We start from the raw sequence: 17,510 nt of genomic DNA on the forward strand, positions 1-17,510 counted from the left end.
GAGCTTCCCGGGCCGGGGTTTCCTGCAGGAAATTGGGGTATCACTGCATGCCTTGCAGCACCACAGGAAGCGGCAGGACCTCAGAAAGAAAATGGCAGCTGGATGCACTCACAAAGGTTAGATCTGGGACCAGGCAATTGTCAGAGAGCGTGCTGTCAGACGTGTGTGCAAAGCCTTGGAACCGCTCAAACTCAAGGGTCTGCGTGAGCTTGGGGAGTGGGCGTATGTGAAGGAAAGAGCTGAGGACTGCAGAGTTCGGGACCGTTGGCCGTCCTGAGGAGAGAAGGGATTCCAGGTAATAATGTGGGTTAAATTCTCCCCACTCCACAGGATGAGTCCTCAAGGCGAAATGAAGCTGATTTAGAATCTTATTAAAAGATGTTTCTTCTGCCCATATCTAGAAATAAAATTTGCAAGCATTCTCCGTTTGTGAGAAGAGTGTTTTGTGTGCAGAATGAATGCAGATGGAGAAGGCCAGGCCCAGCTCTGCAGACCAGCTGGGGCTGTTTCATCAGTCCAGGCAGGAGAGGAAGGTGATGATAGCAGAGAAGAGTAATTACACCTGTAGCAGCTCCGTGTTTTGAGTGGCAAGATTGGTAGCTTGTTGATCTTAGGACTTAATGAAGTTCCAGTCTTTGAGGCTCTCTCCTAATCAGGGAGAGTTCTTCTTTGTATCAAGTCTGAAAATAACTGGTACGTTTGGAGAGTCGGTTAACGGGTTCTATCTGGCAGGAGACAGGGAAGCCGATCAGATGTTGCAGGGACGGAACAGGAGTTGGGTTTGCACACGTCATGTGACCAGAGACGGCCGCAGTCCTCACCTGGAGCCGTTGGTTTTGGGGGATATTGGAATCGTTTAAGCAGAGAGTGACAGATGATGACGGAGGATCTTATCTTTTCAATAGTATTCATCTACTCATAAGAGTTATCAACTCGTTCCCTTGCTTTGTTATTTAAAATATAATTTCTCTCTCCGTGCACCAGTGCTGTCTTCAGCTCAGCACACGCTGATAATTGGCCTGCACCGTGGCGAGTTTCACACGATGCACGTTCCTCAGGGTCTGGTGTGCACAGACTGACTCAGAGATCGACTTCGGTCCAGTACAGTGCTGAGCATGTTCACTTTAGGAGAAAGTTGTTTAAACTCCTCTGTTCTTTCTCCGTATGTTGATGTGTCCGACCGCAGCATCTTACACTCGTGAGAGAAGAACATGTTGCTCTTCCTCAGCACCCGCCAGAGTCACAGCTTGTCTGTCACCCTGGTCCTCTGCATCCGCATTTGCTTTTCTGACGTGTCCGTTACTCCGATGCAGCCTGGGACGTTTAAAGCAAAGGAAGCAGCGCTGTAAAAATAAACCTGCATTTTCCTTTTCACACACGTTTAGTTGAAATCACTCACAGAGCTAGCGGGAACGGTATTCAGTAGGAGCTGCTTAGGGAATGGAAAGGGGACACATCGTCAAGACCAACATCCTGTGAGTCACACATGGTAGCAGCACCTGCCCCCGTCTCTCCTAGGACTTGGGTGGTGAAATTTTGCCCCTTCTTGGTTCATGTCAAGTAAAATTTAAAGAAATGAATAAATAAAATTTAAAGTAGAAGGTTGCATTGTTATGGCGAGGCAGAAGCCGCACGCTTGGCAAAATGTAAGAGTTTTTGTGCCATAGAAATAATTATGCTAGACAGATGTCACGTCCACTTGAAATCAGAGGAAATGACATGTATGTTTTATTGCATCTAGAAAAATAGAACAGCTGACTATGTCCTGCTCAAAATCAATCCTCAGATTAAATACGCGGTGACCAATCTATAGGAATTTGTAAGCCTAAATAAGTCTCCCCATGTATTTAACATTTAGAAACGTGAGTAATTTTGCAGCGTTAACGTTCCATCCACGAATTTCTTACAGGCACCACAGTGCCGGCCCTGCTGAACAGCACCTCCAACCAGCTCTACCTGCACTTCCAGTCTGATATCAGCGTGGCGGCCGCTGGGTTCCACCTGGAATACAAAAGTAAGGCCCACTAGTTTTGCATCTGGCTTTCATTGTTATATTGAGCCATTTTCTTAAAGGAAAAATAAATGCATGATCTTATTAAATAGTAAAATATTGTCGTTCTAAAACTATGTCTAAGATGTGCACAGAATCGGGTCTTATAAACCCTAGCCCTATGAAATATCTTATAAAAGAAGTGTAGAAGTTTAGTATCTGGAATAATTAGATAAAACAACTGCTATCATTTCAGGTTGTTTGTATTAAAAATCGCAAAAACGACCCATTTGTAATATGACTGGTTTTCTTGCGAGGGATGAAAAATATTCATATTAGCATCCAACATCATAAGAAATCATAACTTCCAGGTAGATTATGGCGATGAGCCTTTTCTGTTTCTAGTCTCAAAGGCTGTGAAAATAAGAACTAGCAAAGAGCAGTCGCTTGGTGCCGGCATTTGTGTATCATTCATTTTAATTGGAAAGAGGCATCGCCCGGGAGATGCCAACCTTTTAAAAATGGATGTGAAGCTGAGTTAATAGTCTGATCAACGGATGACAAAGGTCAAATTCACAAATCCTTTCTGGCGTTTGATTATGCAGGTAAACCTTGTAAAAGCGAAATAAGAATTTCCAACGAGAGTAAGGTTTATTTCAGGACATGTTTTCAAGCACTAAAAATGCTTAATGTTGATATTCATCTGCTTTAATAAGCAGTTGCAAATAAGCCAATACGTGGATAAGCTTTAATAAGCGATCTTTGGAATTGAGACGAACAGTTTGCGGGGATGTAAACGCGCGAGTGCCTCTGAAAGCCCAGATTTCCAGGTGATGATGAATATTCCGAACCAGACACAAACCACAGGGCTGTTTCACATTCTGGTTAAATTTCCCTACTCATTACCGGCATTTGTATGCAGGTTTATTCCAATTTATATGAACAAGACTACTTCGGTGACAGTGTAAAATTACACTGTGGGTGTTATTTATGTAAGGTAGGACGGGGAAAAATCTGCTTCTTTGATACATTTTGTGAGCATCTGTAGACAGGAAAATATGAACCTAATTTATGATAGTGTTAATAGGTTCACTAATGGTTTTTAGCGGTGTTAGTTAGGTTTGATGAATGTCCTTACCCTCTTGCACTTGTCTTGTAACCTCTGGCTTTTCATTCACTTTTCACAGAAAAAGGTTCTAGAAGAATAATTAGTCTGTGATTATTATTGTACACAGCGACCCCTGCACTCACATGGGCTACAGCTCCGATATAATTATCTACATTCCACTTCATTCCTAGTCAACATAATTCATTATAAGAGAGAAATTCACATATTCTCACTGAAACGAACCTTCTTTGAGAATCCAAGCCCTTGTATAATTACTTAATGTATTTATTTTTTATTTGGCCAACGTAAAACTCATTTCCTTATTATTTTCGAGTGGTTCTGTTTTTTGATGCTAACACCATTTGAGTAGTAAGAGGAAATCATTTCTCTGTGCTAACTCTTCGTGCCAGAGTTTGAAATCTAAATTACAGAAAACGATTAGTAGAATTAACCTAAGATCAGCAGCAAATGCTACAAGGTCTACCGATGTAAATTGCCAAAAGAATTTCTAATATTTTTAACCTGTTGACATAGCTTTTGCGTCTACCTTAAAATATGTAACGCCCATCTACAAATATTTAAATTCAGATTGTTTTGCTAAAATACATCTCCACAAAATAAAAATGAAACAGCAGGAGGCACTTACTGTATACCAGGTCTTACTCTAGACCTGGGATGACTCTTTACTTATTCATCCTCAGAACAGCCCCATGTATTTGAGGTACGCTCGGATTTCCAAGGTGAAGAAACAGAACGGGAACGTTTTGAGCCTGCCCAGGTCCGAATCGTGCAGCGATTCCTAACGCAGCACAGAGGCACAGGGATGTCTCTTGTCGTGACCCCTGCATGCCCACACCTACGTGGGCATCCCCATCACCTGTCGGACCGGGGGGGGGGGGGTGGCTCGGACGGCCCTGCTTCCCAGGCAGTGACGCGGGAGACACCAGCAGGCTGATTCCAGGTTCCGGCTGCCGTGACTAGTGCTGCAGCAAACATGGGAATGCAGATCCCTCTTCCACATATTGGTTTCCTTCATTTTTGGAAATACACCCAGGAGTGGAATTGCTGGATATATCAGCTCTACTTGAGATTTTTGAGAAAAGTGTCCAATGGATGTATGGATAAAGAAAATGTGGTCTGTGCGCACAACGGAATATTACTCAGCTGTGAAAAAGAGTGACAGCCTGTCATTTGCAGCAATAGGAAGGGAACTAGAGCTCATTGTGTTAAGTGAGGGAAGCCAGGCACAGAAAGACAAATACTGCATATTCCCACCCAGATGTGGGAGCTAAAAAAGTGGATCTCACGAAGGTAGAGGGTAGATGGGTGGTCACCAGAGGCTGGGAACAGGAGAGGGGGTGAAGAGAGGCTGACTGGTGGGCACAGATGCACCCTCAGATAGAAGAGCTAAGGCCTGGTGTTCCGTAGATCAGTAGGTGACTGTAGTTAGTACAGATCAATCGTACATTTCAACATAGCCATAAAAGAATAATTCGAATGTCTCTAGTAGAAGTAAACAATAAATATTTAAGGTAATAAATACGACTTGACTTGATTATATGAATGTATCAAATTGTCACATGTACCCCCAAAATATGCACATCTAAGATGTATCAATAGAAAAGGGTTGGTAGTAGTTGAATAATGGGCAGAAAATCAAGGAGCCCGTGAGTCTGTGTTGGAGATCAGGTTTGTCTGGAAACCCGAGTGGTTATGCCGTGTCCACACCAACCTCCACCCGGGGGGCTCCAGTTTCCTCCCCCGGAAATGAAGACGGGGCCCTCTCACTTGTAACAGGATATTATTCCAAATGGCTATTGGTAGGAATTTCTCAAACAAAACCCAAACACTTTTATCTGAAGGGATGGGTTGTAAATGATTAACAACAACAAAAGCGATTCCAAGAAAGTCAAGTTTAATATGTGTGATCTAGATACTCTGTGATGGTACAGAATCCAGGTAAAAGCTTAAAAAATAAGTATCATTGAATGTTTAGTATATTCTACAGCCATGTATTCTTGTTTCATATGATTTAATTTGATTAGACATTTGAGAATGAACACAAGTGACATTCTTGCTCGGGGCTCTTTTCTACCAAAAGGAACCAAACCAAACCAAACCAAAACAAAGATTCAGAAGTCTCAGATTACAGATATGTAAACAGCGGTAATATTGGTTTATCCTGGAAATTATAGAATCTAACCCAAACGTGCGCAGCGTGGAGCTTGCTGCCAGGTGGCAAAATGGCAGCAACCGTTTCTGAACTCGGCGTTGACTGCGGTGGGTCTGGCGGGAGGAGCAGGGTCTGGCGGGAGGTCACATCTCAGGCTTGGACTCCTCCAGTGCTGAGCGGCCGCTGTCCTGTGCTTGGCGAGGGCTCAGGTTAGGACCCCACCCTCAGCTTTCTGCTGTCCCCAGCCCCTTTCCCAAGCAGCCGGTCTCTGTCCACCTGCTCCCCCCATGGCAGGTTGCTGTCACCTGTTTCCCTGTGCTGAGCCTGCAGTTCAGTTGATCTTCTGCAGCCTGAGTCCGACCCTGAGCGTCTGCACAGAGGGTGGGGTTTTCCCAGCATCTCTGTCCCCCCTACCAAGGGGTGAAATCCTACCTGCGGTTGGCCTCGGGAGGGAATGTCCTGCCTGTGCCCGGTGCTAAGAGACTTCTGTCTTGGAATTGGCAAAGGACCCTAAGCCCCTGCCGCCCTCCTGTCCTGCCCCCAGATTGGGAAGATGCTTTCCTTCTCCCAGCTGCTCTGCATCTTGGCCTTGTCCCAGCGGTGGCAGGGTTTGCTGCTCCTCCCACGGTGATCTAAGGCTTGTGTGACCTGTCCATGACACTGCAGATTCTGGTGGGGGACCAGGCCACATTTATGGCCTTTATTCTTACAGCCACCACCCTTGAGCCTGTTCCTATAAGTCTTTTGATTCAAAGAAGACAGAATCCAGTCCCTAGGGGAGTCCCCCAAAAGTCAGAATGCTGGACATGGATTCCACTCTTCTCTCGCCCTTCCCAGGGGGAGGTTGGCAGTTTTCTCCCAGTCGTGCTGCCTGGGTCGGGGCTCTGGTGAGTGAGCGCCAAGAATTTTCCCACCTGGTTCAGTGCTGGTGGCACCGTGTTTGCCTGAAATGCGGGAACCTCTCAACTGATTTCTGGACTTTTTATTTTTTACAAGGGCTATTGGTTTGTTCACTGTTGCTATGTTGGCATCTTCATGGGGGACACAGAGTGTGGGGCTTCTTAGTCTAACGTCTTCATGATGTCACCCCTAGCCGTGTCATACTTTTTAAAAAGCTAAAATCAAATAGCTAAAGGGCTAGGTAAATTAATCAACATTGTTCTAAGAACAGAGAATTCAAAACAAATTCCTTTACTGCATTTTGTGCTAGCAATTTCTTCATTGGTTAACAAAGAACATATTTGGCCTGAATGTTTTCACACAGTTGTATTATTTGTTTTGAAGACGTGGTTAGTGTTGATTTTTTGAAATTATATTCATCAGATTTTAAGTAATATTAAAATCTAATGTGTTGCACTATTTCACATTTTGTTTTGACATGGATATGGTCCATTTGCATAGACTTCTCACAGTTTGGATATTTTAAAATGTGAGAATGTACATGTTCATGTTTCTTCAAATATCTAGAATAATAAATACCATAAATATATGTTTATAATGATCATATATCTATATGAAGGAGTTTAGTTTACACTTTGAGGATATAATAGACCACTACAAAACATGAGTGAGCAGCTTTTTTTTTCTCGTAACAGGCAAGAGGGTAAATATATATATCTTTGTGAGCTAAGTGAAAGCAGTCCCAGACAAGACATAAACAATAGAAATTTGGATTTGTCCCATGGGACATCATTTGCTAAATCCAGTTTTACAACATGAAAAAAGAGAAATTTATTGCAATTATGGATATATTTTACTTTTTAAAAAATTCAATAAAGTTCCTGATTCAGTCACTTGAGGACTGATGATTTGGCCTATTGAGTATTAAGAATTTCAATTAAATCTGAATATTTTACATATGCTTATTTTAATGTTAAGCATTGAAATGTGTGCACATAGTCACATGTATAAAATGCCCACATTTTATTTCATAATTATTCCCTTTAATATATCTGATTTACAAATTAAACAATCTGAGAAGCCTTTAAGAAATCCCTGTCATTGTCGTTGTTTTAAACACATAATGGGCCTTCCACTCAAAAACCCTGGAAACTATGATAAACGCATGCACCACTAGATTTATTTCTGTGTAATTGAGGCTAAGTTCAAGTGTAATGTTTGGCATTTTAAAATACCAACTAAATTTAATAGTTGAGTTTTCTGAACCGTATGTCTGTCTAGTAAATTTTCAAGTGGAATGAGTTGCTAGAATTTGTAATAAATAGCTCTATGGAAAAGAGCACTCATGCAGCTGTATCTTAAGTCATCGTTCCCATTCATAAAACAAATGTGGCAACCCTGCCATAAATACATGAGCCAGGACCCTGAATAAATAAGGATGTTTCATTTTTCACTACAAGTGAGGGATACACTAAGCAATACATCTCTGGGCCCTGTTAATGTACTGTTATTTCTTAAAGAGATAGGTATCACTAAAGAGCTACTATTTCATATCATTATCTTTATTAACAAAAATATGAAAACACATTATTTGGCAGACAAAATATTTTTTAGATAATGGCTGAGATAATTTTGCCCAAATTTATTATTCTTTTTTTTTAATATGTTAATTCAACAAATGTGCATTGGCTTATTCCAGACATGCGCTAGGTGCGTGGTATAGACTCACAGTCTTTGTCAGCTCTGGCTGCTGTAACAAGATACCTCAGACCAGGTGGCCGTTCTAGAGACCGGAAAATCCAGGGTCCAGGTGCCGGCAGATTCAGTTCCTGGCGGGGACTTGCTCGCTGGCTTGCAGGCGACCATCTCTTCATTGTGTCATGTCCTTACTTGGCCTTTCCTGGGGTGCACATGCTACAGAGAGAGAGTTCTGGTCTCTTCCTCCCTTTCGAAGGGCACGAATTTCATCATGAAGTCCGCACACTTGACCTCATCTAACACTAATTATTTCCCAAAGGCCCCGCCTCTAAATGCTATCACCTTGGAGGTTCAGGCTTCCACCTGAATTTTGAGGGAAACAAAACATTCCACCCATAATGCTATTGAGGAAGAAAGAACAAGTGTTTGTCTGCGTGGAGCCTGTGGTCTAGCTAGGGAAGTGAAGCAAGCTGTCGGTCCAGGAGCAGTTTTATCTCCGCCCGTGAACGAGGCTGCAGGTGCAGGGCAGGAGGGGTCATTCGCGGAGAGGCGGGAGAGCTGGGTGTGCAGACAGGCCACGTCATTTCCTGGTGGTGAGACTTTGGGCGGGCTATTCGCCCCTCGCCATGAATGAGGACATTAGCCTCGATCGATTCAGCTCAGGTGTTGTACGGAACTCGCCTCCCTGTGTTGTTAACGGGTGGCACCCAGACCAAGATGGCCCCGGGATCAGCTGGAGAGAATTCATCACTGTGCGATTTCTCTGTGCCTTTAAAATAATATAACTTAGGAGTCCCTAAGAGAGAGACACAATATTTGACTTCCCCCAAGTGTATTTTATTGCTTTCCTTGACACTGGACATGATCCTTTATTCTTTGAAGAGACCTTATGTTCTAACAAATGGAAGGAACAGAAATACCATTTATTATGTGTGCTGAGCCTGCCAACAGTTTACCGGTCCGACAAAATTGTTTTTGCTCCATGTACAGTCTAAACACCCTAGACGATAAATAAAACATAGTTTCTTTCTTTTCCATTCCTAGAATTGCATTGCATTAATGGAGTTTTCTCTACAGACGATCTTTTTTCCATTGAAGACTTGCTGACCCGTTACATGTGTGATATAAAAGTCTGCGTGTATAGTATACACATTTACATGTATTTCTGTGACCGAGGCATCTGGAATTTATTTAATCTGTTGTCACGGTCACATGGGGTCTCCCGAAGTGACTTGATGTCTTTCTTCCCCTGTTTTCCAGCACATGTCCTGACCTTTAATGCAATTTTTGCATTAGGGTTTTAAAGAGCTGATGAGCAGAACTTCCCTCTTAGGGTGCACCACCCCTCTAGGCATATAAAGAAAGATGAATTTTTATCTATCAGTTTTGTGCAAAAGAATAATTGTTTAGTTACAATAAACAGTGTAGTCAACTATTTTTTTCTTTTCAAAATTAAAGAACGACTTCATATTCTATATAGCGTTCGTGATAGTCTACTATATATTGGTTGCTCATGTATCTGAACCTATATGTATTTTGATTTCTTTCCCCTGCCACATACTCCACTCCTGTTAATATTTTCCCTTGGATTTGCTTCCTTGCTCTTTGGCTATTACATTCACTGTTGTTTTGAGCTCTCCAGTCGGAACATATGCTTTTCAAGTTGCGCAGTTTGAAAACCATATACGCTCTAGCAGTCAATTGAGGACAATGCCACGTTGAGAAAAATCACCCAAAGTATTTCAATTTATAATATCTACAAAGGTCCCATGTATCCTGTTCTAAGTATTCGATAAAAATTGCATGTTTATCACGTATTTTGAGAATCATTTTTGTTTATATGATTGAAGCAAACTATTCTCTGAATTCTGCCCAATGGATTTAGAACAATGGCTACAATAAATTCCAGGGACCTGACGAGGCTATTGTTACATTCTGATTCATAACTCTCACATTTTATGATCAGTGGTAGGTGAGGCCATTAAACTATATTTTTGGTCAAATTAGGAGACTCTTCTTTTTAATGGCTTTGTTTTATATTCTTTGCTTTCACAGGCTAGATTCATGGGGTTTGAAAACTTCTTTTGCTACATTCTAAATCTAATTGCAATTTTATGTATGAGCACATTTCAAAATGCCCGAATTTTAACATTGAAAATGAACACAAAATATATCTGTGGATAATATTACATAAAACATGGTGGTGCATAAGACTCACACCCCTAACGCCGACCCCTGGGTTTTGTTGTTTCTTTATAGAAGTGGTTTTAAGCATTTAGATTCCGCAAGAATCACCTTCATGTCATCTTCCCATTTCGTCAGGGGAGGTGGTGATTCAGAGCCAGGTCGTTCGAGAACCACCTTGTAAAGCAACATTGCTTTCTCACCTGTGCTGTGTTGTCTATCATTTACGGTATAAAATACAAGAACACTATGGTTTGAAAGAGCTAGAGATCCTTTCTATCAATAATTTTGCTAATAACGTGACAATTTGCTCCTTACAGATGTCTCTGCTTCTGAAAAATTAACTTAGAATTTTCCTATCACGTGATTGTGTTTCACAGCTTATTTTTAGTCCATCTGTAGGACAGTTTTTTTTTTTTTGTCTGTGTACTTCTTGCTAGATATCTATTTTTGTGTCTAAATAAATGCCTTTTAAAGGGCTCTTTGTATAGGCTTGCCCATCACTCATGTCATCCTGCTACCCCGACTTAACAACGTTAAGATGTCCCTTTCAACAAGTGCAGGCATCTTTCTTCCAAAACGCTGCAATTTGTTAACGAACATTCTCTTTTTAGATTTTTTTTAGAAGAAGGATATATACATTTATAGACCCAAATTTACCTTCCTTCCAGTGCATATTTATTACCAAACACCATCTGCCCACTTCTAATCACATCATCTTCATTTCACCCTTTGATCGGGACGGTGATTAGATACAAACAGCCCCATGTCGCTCTTCACCGGCAGCTCTTCAGGAGCACACCTTCTCCCCCCCACAGGCCGGAGAGTTAATCATTTTATTCTACGTGACCGACTTTTTGCATCACGCCGCCTCCTTCCAGATTGCTGTTTCGGGTCCATCGCGTGCACGGTGGAGCTCTCTGCACAGCGGCTTCACCCCGTCCCCAGAGAGCTCTGCCCTGTCCCTCCCGGGCCCCGCGCTGGCCCTGCTCCAGCACTGGCATCTCTGCCACACGCTCAGGGCCCGGCTGCCTTCCGCACCGGCGTCCGACACACCTTTAGCTACTAGCACCCAAATCCCTGCAGGACACAAAGCCACCGTTTTCACAGTGACTTCATCACTGTCACTGTGGCAGGTGGATCTTTATGAGAGAAGTGCAACGTGCGGAAAATGCCTGTCTTGCCACTTACCCACTTTGTCATTCAGTTTCTGGATAAATAGAATAGCAGGTTTAAATGACATTACTAAAAACCCCCTTGCAAATAGCATGCGTGATCTTTGCATTCTCAGCTTCTAGCACAGCCTGGAGACGGGCTGACCCTGGGGAAGGAAGAAAAGACAGACGGTTCTTCCTACATTTCGAGCACTGTGGTCTGTGTGTAACTGCTTCCCAATCTGACTGTATTAAACACTGGTTAGAATGTTTTTGTGTGTTTTTATTTTATTCAGAAAATTAGTTATAATTCCTAAGGGGACAGATCTACATGCAAGGGTTTTTCTTTTTTTATTTTCCAGAGGATGATTTGGATTTAGACAGAGAATTCAAGGAAGGAGAAAATGAAAATACATCAGTACACAATAACTGCATATAAATCAACATTTAATAGGCAAATATAGTAAATAAATAAAAACCCATTATATCTTATGTGAGAAAGGTGAGAATTTAGTAAATGGAATTTAATATGAAGTATTCATTTTATTTTTTTATTTCAAACATTTTTTCTCTTCATTTTGAACTTTTTTGAGTTTTGGGTATTATTTGTTCTCTGTCCTGCTGAGCCTGTACTTGAATGATGTCAAAATGACGATGATCTGGTATCACCATAAATCAGATTTTCAGTGTTCCCAACTGCTCGTAGAAATTTTGTACTGAGTATTTTAAGTACATACATTTTTCAGGGTGAAATAAAAAACTTAAGTGATGATATATGGCAGATGATCTTGCTCTTCTGTGGTAGGAAAGAAAGGATGGAATTTAAATGTCGTCGTAATCTATATCCTAAAGTTCAAAAAGAGATTTCAGACTTCCACTAATAAAACAAGGAAAAGGCCTAAGTGACTATTTTTTTTTTCATATTTAGTAGTTTTATCTTCTATGAAAAGCCCCACATGACTTGAAAATCTGTGCCAGGCATAAACATATTGCTGCTTAATGCTAAGGGTGTTTTGTATATTTTAAAATATAGCCATTTAGGGGAAAATCTATTTCAACTTAGAAAAACTTCATGACACTCCTCATACCTACTCACCCCATATAGAGTCAATATGTTGCATGGCTTGAAATTACACCCACGGTTGCATTTTTAATTAAATTAATTAACACATCCATCATGGCCCATGCTGTACATTTTAGATCCTCAAACTCATTCCTCTTACAACGCAAAGTTTGTACCTTTGACTAACCAAAATGGATTTTCACTTAGATAAAGTACCATGGCTTCATGTTTTATTTATTCTCCCAAGGAGGGTTTACAGAGAGAGGTATCAGTGTTAGTAATACTCAGAGTTAATTTATTTGATAGTTTAGTCTGAATTCCAATATTATATGATGAATTTTTTAAAAATCTGTGAGTGTTTAATTGAGGCCAACTCATCCAAGAAAGTGCTAGATAACAGCTTTAGGGTCTGTAAATGTTGGTCCTGTTTAATTAGAAATGGACTGTTCATAAGAATTTTTTTGTTATCTAGAGAGAGACACAGAGAGATAAAGAGGGGGTGGGGGAGAGAGAAAGAAGTTGGGGAGAGAGAGACTGAATATAAAGTATTTGTTCTCATACTGTGTTTTTCTGGAAGAACAGAATTCCCAGATTCATGCTTAGATTTTTTTCATAAAGGCTGCTACATATGTTTGGAAAAAAACAAAAACAAGAGGGCAAGATCATCGAGTTTTGCATATAATAGAAAACGTGATTTTTTTTAAGGATCTTTTGCAATGTCTATATATTGGGATTGAAGTGTTTTATACTAAATGTGAAAGTAACAAATTTTATTGTATAGAGAAATGCCGCGATTCACAGCATGATGGAAATGAAACAAATTAACATTTAAGAATTAGCTCATAACTCTGATTTAAAGTTACTTAACACTTTTTTAGGTAGAATAACAAGAGGAAGAGTTACAGGAGGACAGCAATAGAAAAAGAAAACTTTCGTCATTTAAACAGTTGAGGACAGTATCTATCTTGTGTAATTTCTGGTGTTTGTCTTTGCATTCCTGTAGCCGTGGGTCTGGCCGCCTGCCAAGAGCCGACCCTTCCCAGCAACGGCATCAAAATCGGAGATCGCTACATGGTGAACGACGTGCTGTCCTTTCAGTGCGAGCCTGGATATACCTTACAGGTATCTCTCCCTGGAGCTCTCAGTAACAGAAAGTGCAACATGGTAATCTTTGGGCCACTCCCTTAAAGATGGAGCCTGCAGTTTGTACCCCGAGGGCTAATTTGGTTTTCCTCTTTCAGTCTGTGAATGGAACTATTCATACTAAATCATGCACTTTGATAATCTTAATCATCATTTGGAAATAGCATTGAAAGGATCAAGTACTGTTTCAAAACTAAGCATTCTATGTTTTACAATTATTTTCAAAACATGTGTTCTCCTAATAACTACGCAGAGAACATTCTAGGGGCCAAGCGTTAACCGTCTCTTGATCCCCCAATAAGTGAGTCTGCTTGAGTCATGTGCTGTACTGCTCTGCCCTGTGGTCTTCATTCAGTTCAATAAATTATCATTAAATGCCTGCCTTGTGCTAGGTAAACAAGGCATCCAAATAATAGATTTAAATAATTTTCAAGAGATATTAAGAGGTTTTCCATATACGTTTATAGTTTTTAAATAGTTTTTTACATAGAAGTTTTTATAAACAATGTATAGCAAGATTAGCCATTTTTCTGTTGTTTATTTTCTGGTTTGACCACGAATAAGCTTATACCAAGTATAGTTTCTATCACTTAGCATAATCCTTATATAAGTCTCCCTGCCAATAATAAAAATTGATCATCAAAACATGTATATCCCAAAGTCCAGGAGAAATATTTAAGCCTGCTGACATTCCTACCGTTCAGTTGATTCAGGTAATAGGGTATGTTGGCTGTACGTATATGGTGACATTGAAGCTGGTAATTTTTCAAGGAAATTTATTTTAGCCAAGTTCTGTAATGACTTAAATAAAACAGCCCGAGTAAGCATCAGGAAAGAGTTGCAACAACACAACCGTGAAAGAACACAATTGCATGAGATTCAATTTCTGCACGTGTGTCGGGGCCAATGGGTAGTAGAACCGAATCGAGTGACAACACCAACATGGCAAGCAAATGTGGAATGCTGAGTGCAGTTCCATGTGCTTCCTATACAAAACCTCGTTATTCCTCGTCAACTGTATGACGTGGATACCATGTGATGTGTGCTTTAAGCCTGGAGGAAATATCTGCAAAATACCTCGCACACCGTAGCAAATGAAAACTATTGTTGTTATTATTATAAACAGATATCACTATATTAAGTCACCTTCATGAAAACAAGTCTACAGTTTACATTTTAAAGACCTTGGTGGCTACAGCCATCAGTGCTGTGACTTAGAAAAAGACGGGAGACAGAACTGGAGTTTCTATAGTGGAAACTGCAGCCTGACAGCACCTCTCAACAAGGTTTTAACCAAGCACACGAAGGCTTTGTAGGCTGATCCTTTAAGACATGGCTTTTCTGCTTCACACGTTATGATGTAAAAAGTTATGCATCATAACTGAAGGGGTTCATTTATAGGGACACCTCAATCTGTGCTATCTGCCATTTTTATGCCTCTTTTTGGCTTGCATTATAATTGATGGAAATCACGTAAATAGTGTGTTCTCTCTGCTCTCCCCCAAATTCCCACGCTGTAATACTTGGTTTTGACCATGGATGGTCATTGGACATCTTCTTTCTACCTGGTGATGATGTAACTTTACAATTTCTGTTAGCATTATTTTTTATTGTTGCTGTTTTTTACTAAATGATGTTACTGCAACCCTCAGAGAAGGAAATAGAAAGGATTCTTTGGTAAAGAAATTTCTTATAATGAATTGTTTAACATGCTGCCTAGAGATGCAGCCTGTGGACACACTTCTACAGCCCAATCAGATCACGTCTTAGCTCTGTTTTTCAAAGACAAACTAAGCTATTTTTTTCTTCATTGCAAACAATGTCAAGCTTTGAGTTTGCAAGCTGCTGTTTGTCATTCACATGAGCCAGAAAGGATTCTGGATTATTTTAAATTGCTAATGACTGACAATTTTACTAACACAGTAATACATTTGGAATGTCAGCATGCATAAATTACACATTAGTCATGAAAAGCATTGTTCCTTGCATAGTAAACACATGAATGTCTACAAATACATATGCCTAGTGGGATTCGTGGGCGTGGCATGACAACACATGCTGAAAAGAAATCCTGAATATTTGAATGATTTATGATTTCCATTTTCTCTAGACCTGTTTTAGTGCTTCTTTTAAAACATAAAACAGAAAATTCTCATTTGGGTAAAAACTAGTAAATAGATACATAGAATCCTGTCTTGTTTTTGATTCATTACAAAACTTTTAGCTATAATCACTCATTTGAATTGTTTTTACTGAAATCAATAGCAGAATATGATAGATTGGTAATAAATGACTATTTTACTGGTAGTGTTCAATAAATATCTCCAGAGGCTTTTGTCCTTTATGTTCATCCGTATTTCAGAAAGAAATTTATGAAAGATAATTTAATGGATTGGAGAATGACTATACATAGAGTATGAATGTTAGCAGCAAAAACACTGTCCAGATATCCTCTTTAAAAGCATAGTCTTCCTTAGTGTCACTACGTTAACAATGTCAAAAAGTGTGACAAAATTAGTCTGGGGCAAGTGAATTGAGTATGCGACGTTTCTAAGCTTAGGGAATTGGTTTGCCATTGATAACTGCATTGGTGCAAATTCTTGTTTGATGCGTTCCCAGAGTGGCCGGGATTATTTAACATGAATTGAAGACATGTTTTTCAATTGCCGCTATACCGATTGTCGGTGACAAATGGAAATTCAAGAGATAAGGGAGCCTGGCAGATAAGGCCGTTGAGTCCCAATCAGGAAAAAAGAAAAAAGAACATTGTCCGAGAGGTCTCCTCTGTTACCTTCTCCTTAATTTGTAAGAGAAATTTTATCAGGAAACGTCTCTGAGTTTAAGAGACTCTGAGAAAAAGACTAGAATAGATTTTTTTAAAGCTGAAAGTTGATGCAACAAACAGGCATATTGGAAAAAAGAAGCTGAGAGTTGAAAACTTTGTATACGCAAAGGACAAGGAGACCCTGAGTGATGGGAGTCACTGTCCCTGCAAGCGGGTTAATTTGACGGCTGTGAGGCTGGTTAGTTAGTGACGAAGGGACTATTACATCTTCCTTTCCGGTGAAGGAAGACCTGACCCATTTCCTTTCAAAACTGTGTGATCATGTGACTTGTAACCAGGCCCAAGCAGGAAGGTGACATTTTCATAAGCAGATAAAGTATCACTGACATTTTACCCTTCTAATCAATACCTACTATTTCCTAATCATTTTTGGCCTTTCAGACCAAAAGCTATAAATTCTGATGACGGGAAAAAAAAAAAAAAAAGCATACCTCGCCCCATTATCAACCTTCTGCAAATATCAGGAAAGGATCCAGGCAGAAATATGGCCTGTTTAAAGGAACGTTGCAAGATTTTCTTTTTAGTAAAAAAGAAATACAGTAACAATGGATTTTTTCTACGTTGGGTCCAAATATATGGTGCGTTAGTAATCATTAGTAGGACTAGATTTTACAATTTCTGGTGTTTTTCATACACAAATCCTTAAAGGCTCTATTTTCAGTTACATGAGTTTTATCTTACTCTCCTGCAACAGGGCCGTTCCCACATCTCCTGCATGCCGGGGACCGTGCGCCGCTGGAGCCACCCGTCGCCCCTCTGCATCGGTAGGTGGGTCCCGCCGCGCCTGGCTCCAATGACGCTCCCATTCGCGCCCCCCCCTGGGCGCAGTAGCTCCGCCTCTTGGGCGTCCCCGGTCGTCCTGTCCTGCAAGACCAGGTGCAAATGCAAGACCAGGTGCAAATGCTGCCCACGCGGGGCCTGAACTCAAATGACAGAAAAAAAAAAAAAAAAAAAAAAAGTCCGGTTTGTTAATTTGTAGGAAAGAAGGAATGTTAGCTGGTATGAAAGTCTGAGCGGTTCTCTGCATAGACTTTTAGCCTCAGGGAAACCAAGTTTCTAGAAACAAACTTCAGAACTACGAATTACTGATGTGGAGTGGTGGATGGTATTTCACATGGGAAACACAGGCGCCAGGTTTGCGGAGGCAGAGCCCTGCCCGGCCCGCAGCCTTGCAGCACAGGTGAGCTGCCGGGGGCTTCCCAGGGGCTGCTCGTTCCCGCTTACAGGCGGTCCCTGAATGCAAAGGCCGGAG

The 17,510-nt window shown here is 40.8% G+C and overlaps 1 protein-coding gene across 1 annotated transcript in view; it reads left to right on the forward strand.

Moving 5' to 3' along the window:
• The window catches only part of CSMD1 (CUB and Sushi multiple domains 1), a 1,229,803-nt gene that overhangs the window by 1,101,858 nt on the left and 110,435 nt on the right, over positions 1-17,510 (forward strand). The window contains exons 37-39 of the mRNA XM_045535313.1: positions 1,910-2,014; positions 13,274-13,392; positions 16,953-17,022. Coding sequence (XP_045391269.1) covers positions 1,910-2,014; positions 13,274-13,392; positions 16,953-17,022 — 294 coding nt within the window. The remainder of the gene's footprint in view (positions 1-1,909; positions 2,015-13,273; positions 13,393-16,952; positions 17,023-17,510) is intronic.

This window comes from Lemur catta, chromosome 22 (assembly GCF_020740605.2).
Source record: "Lemur catta isolate mLemCat1 chromosome 22, mLemCat1.pri, whole genome shotgun sequence".
Taxonomy (NCBI): Eukaryota; Metazoa; Chordata; class Mammalia; order Primates; family Lemuridae; genus Lemur; species Lemur catta.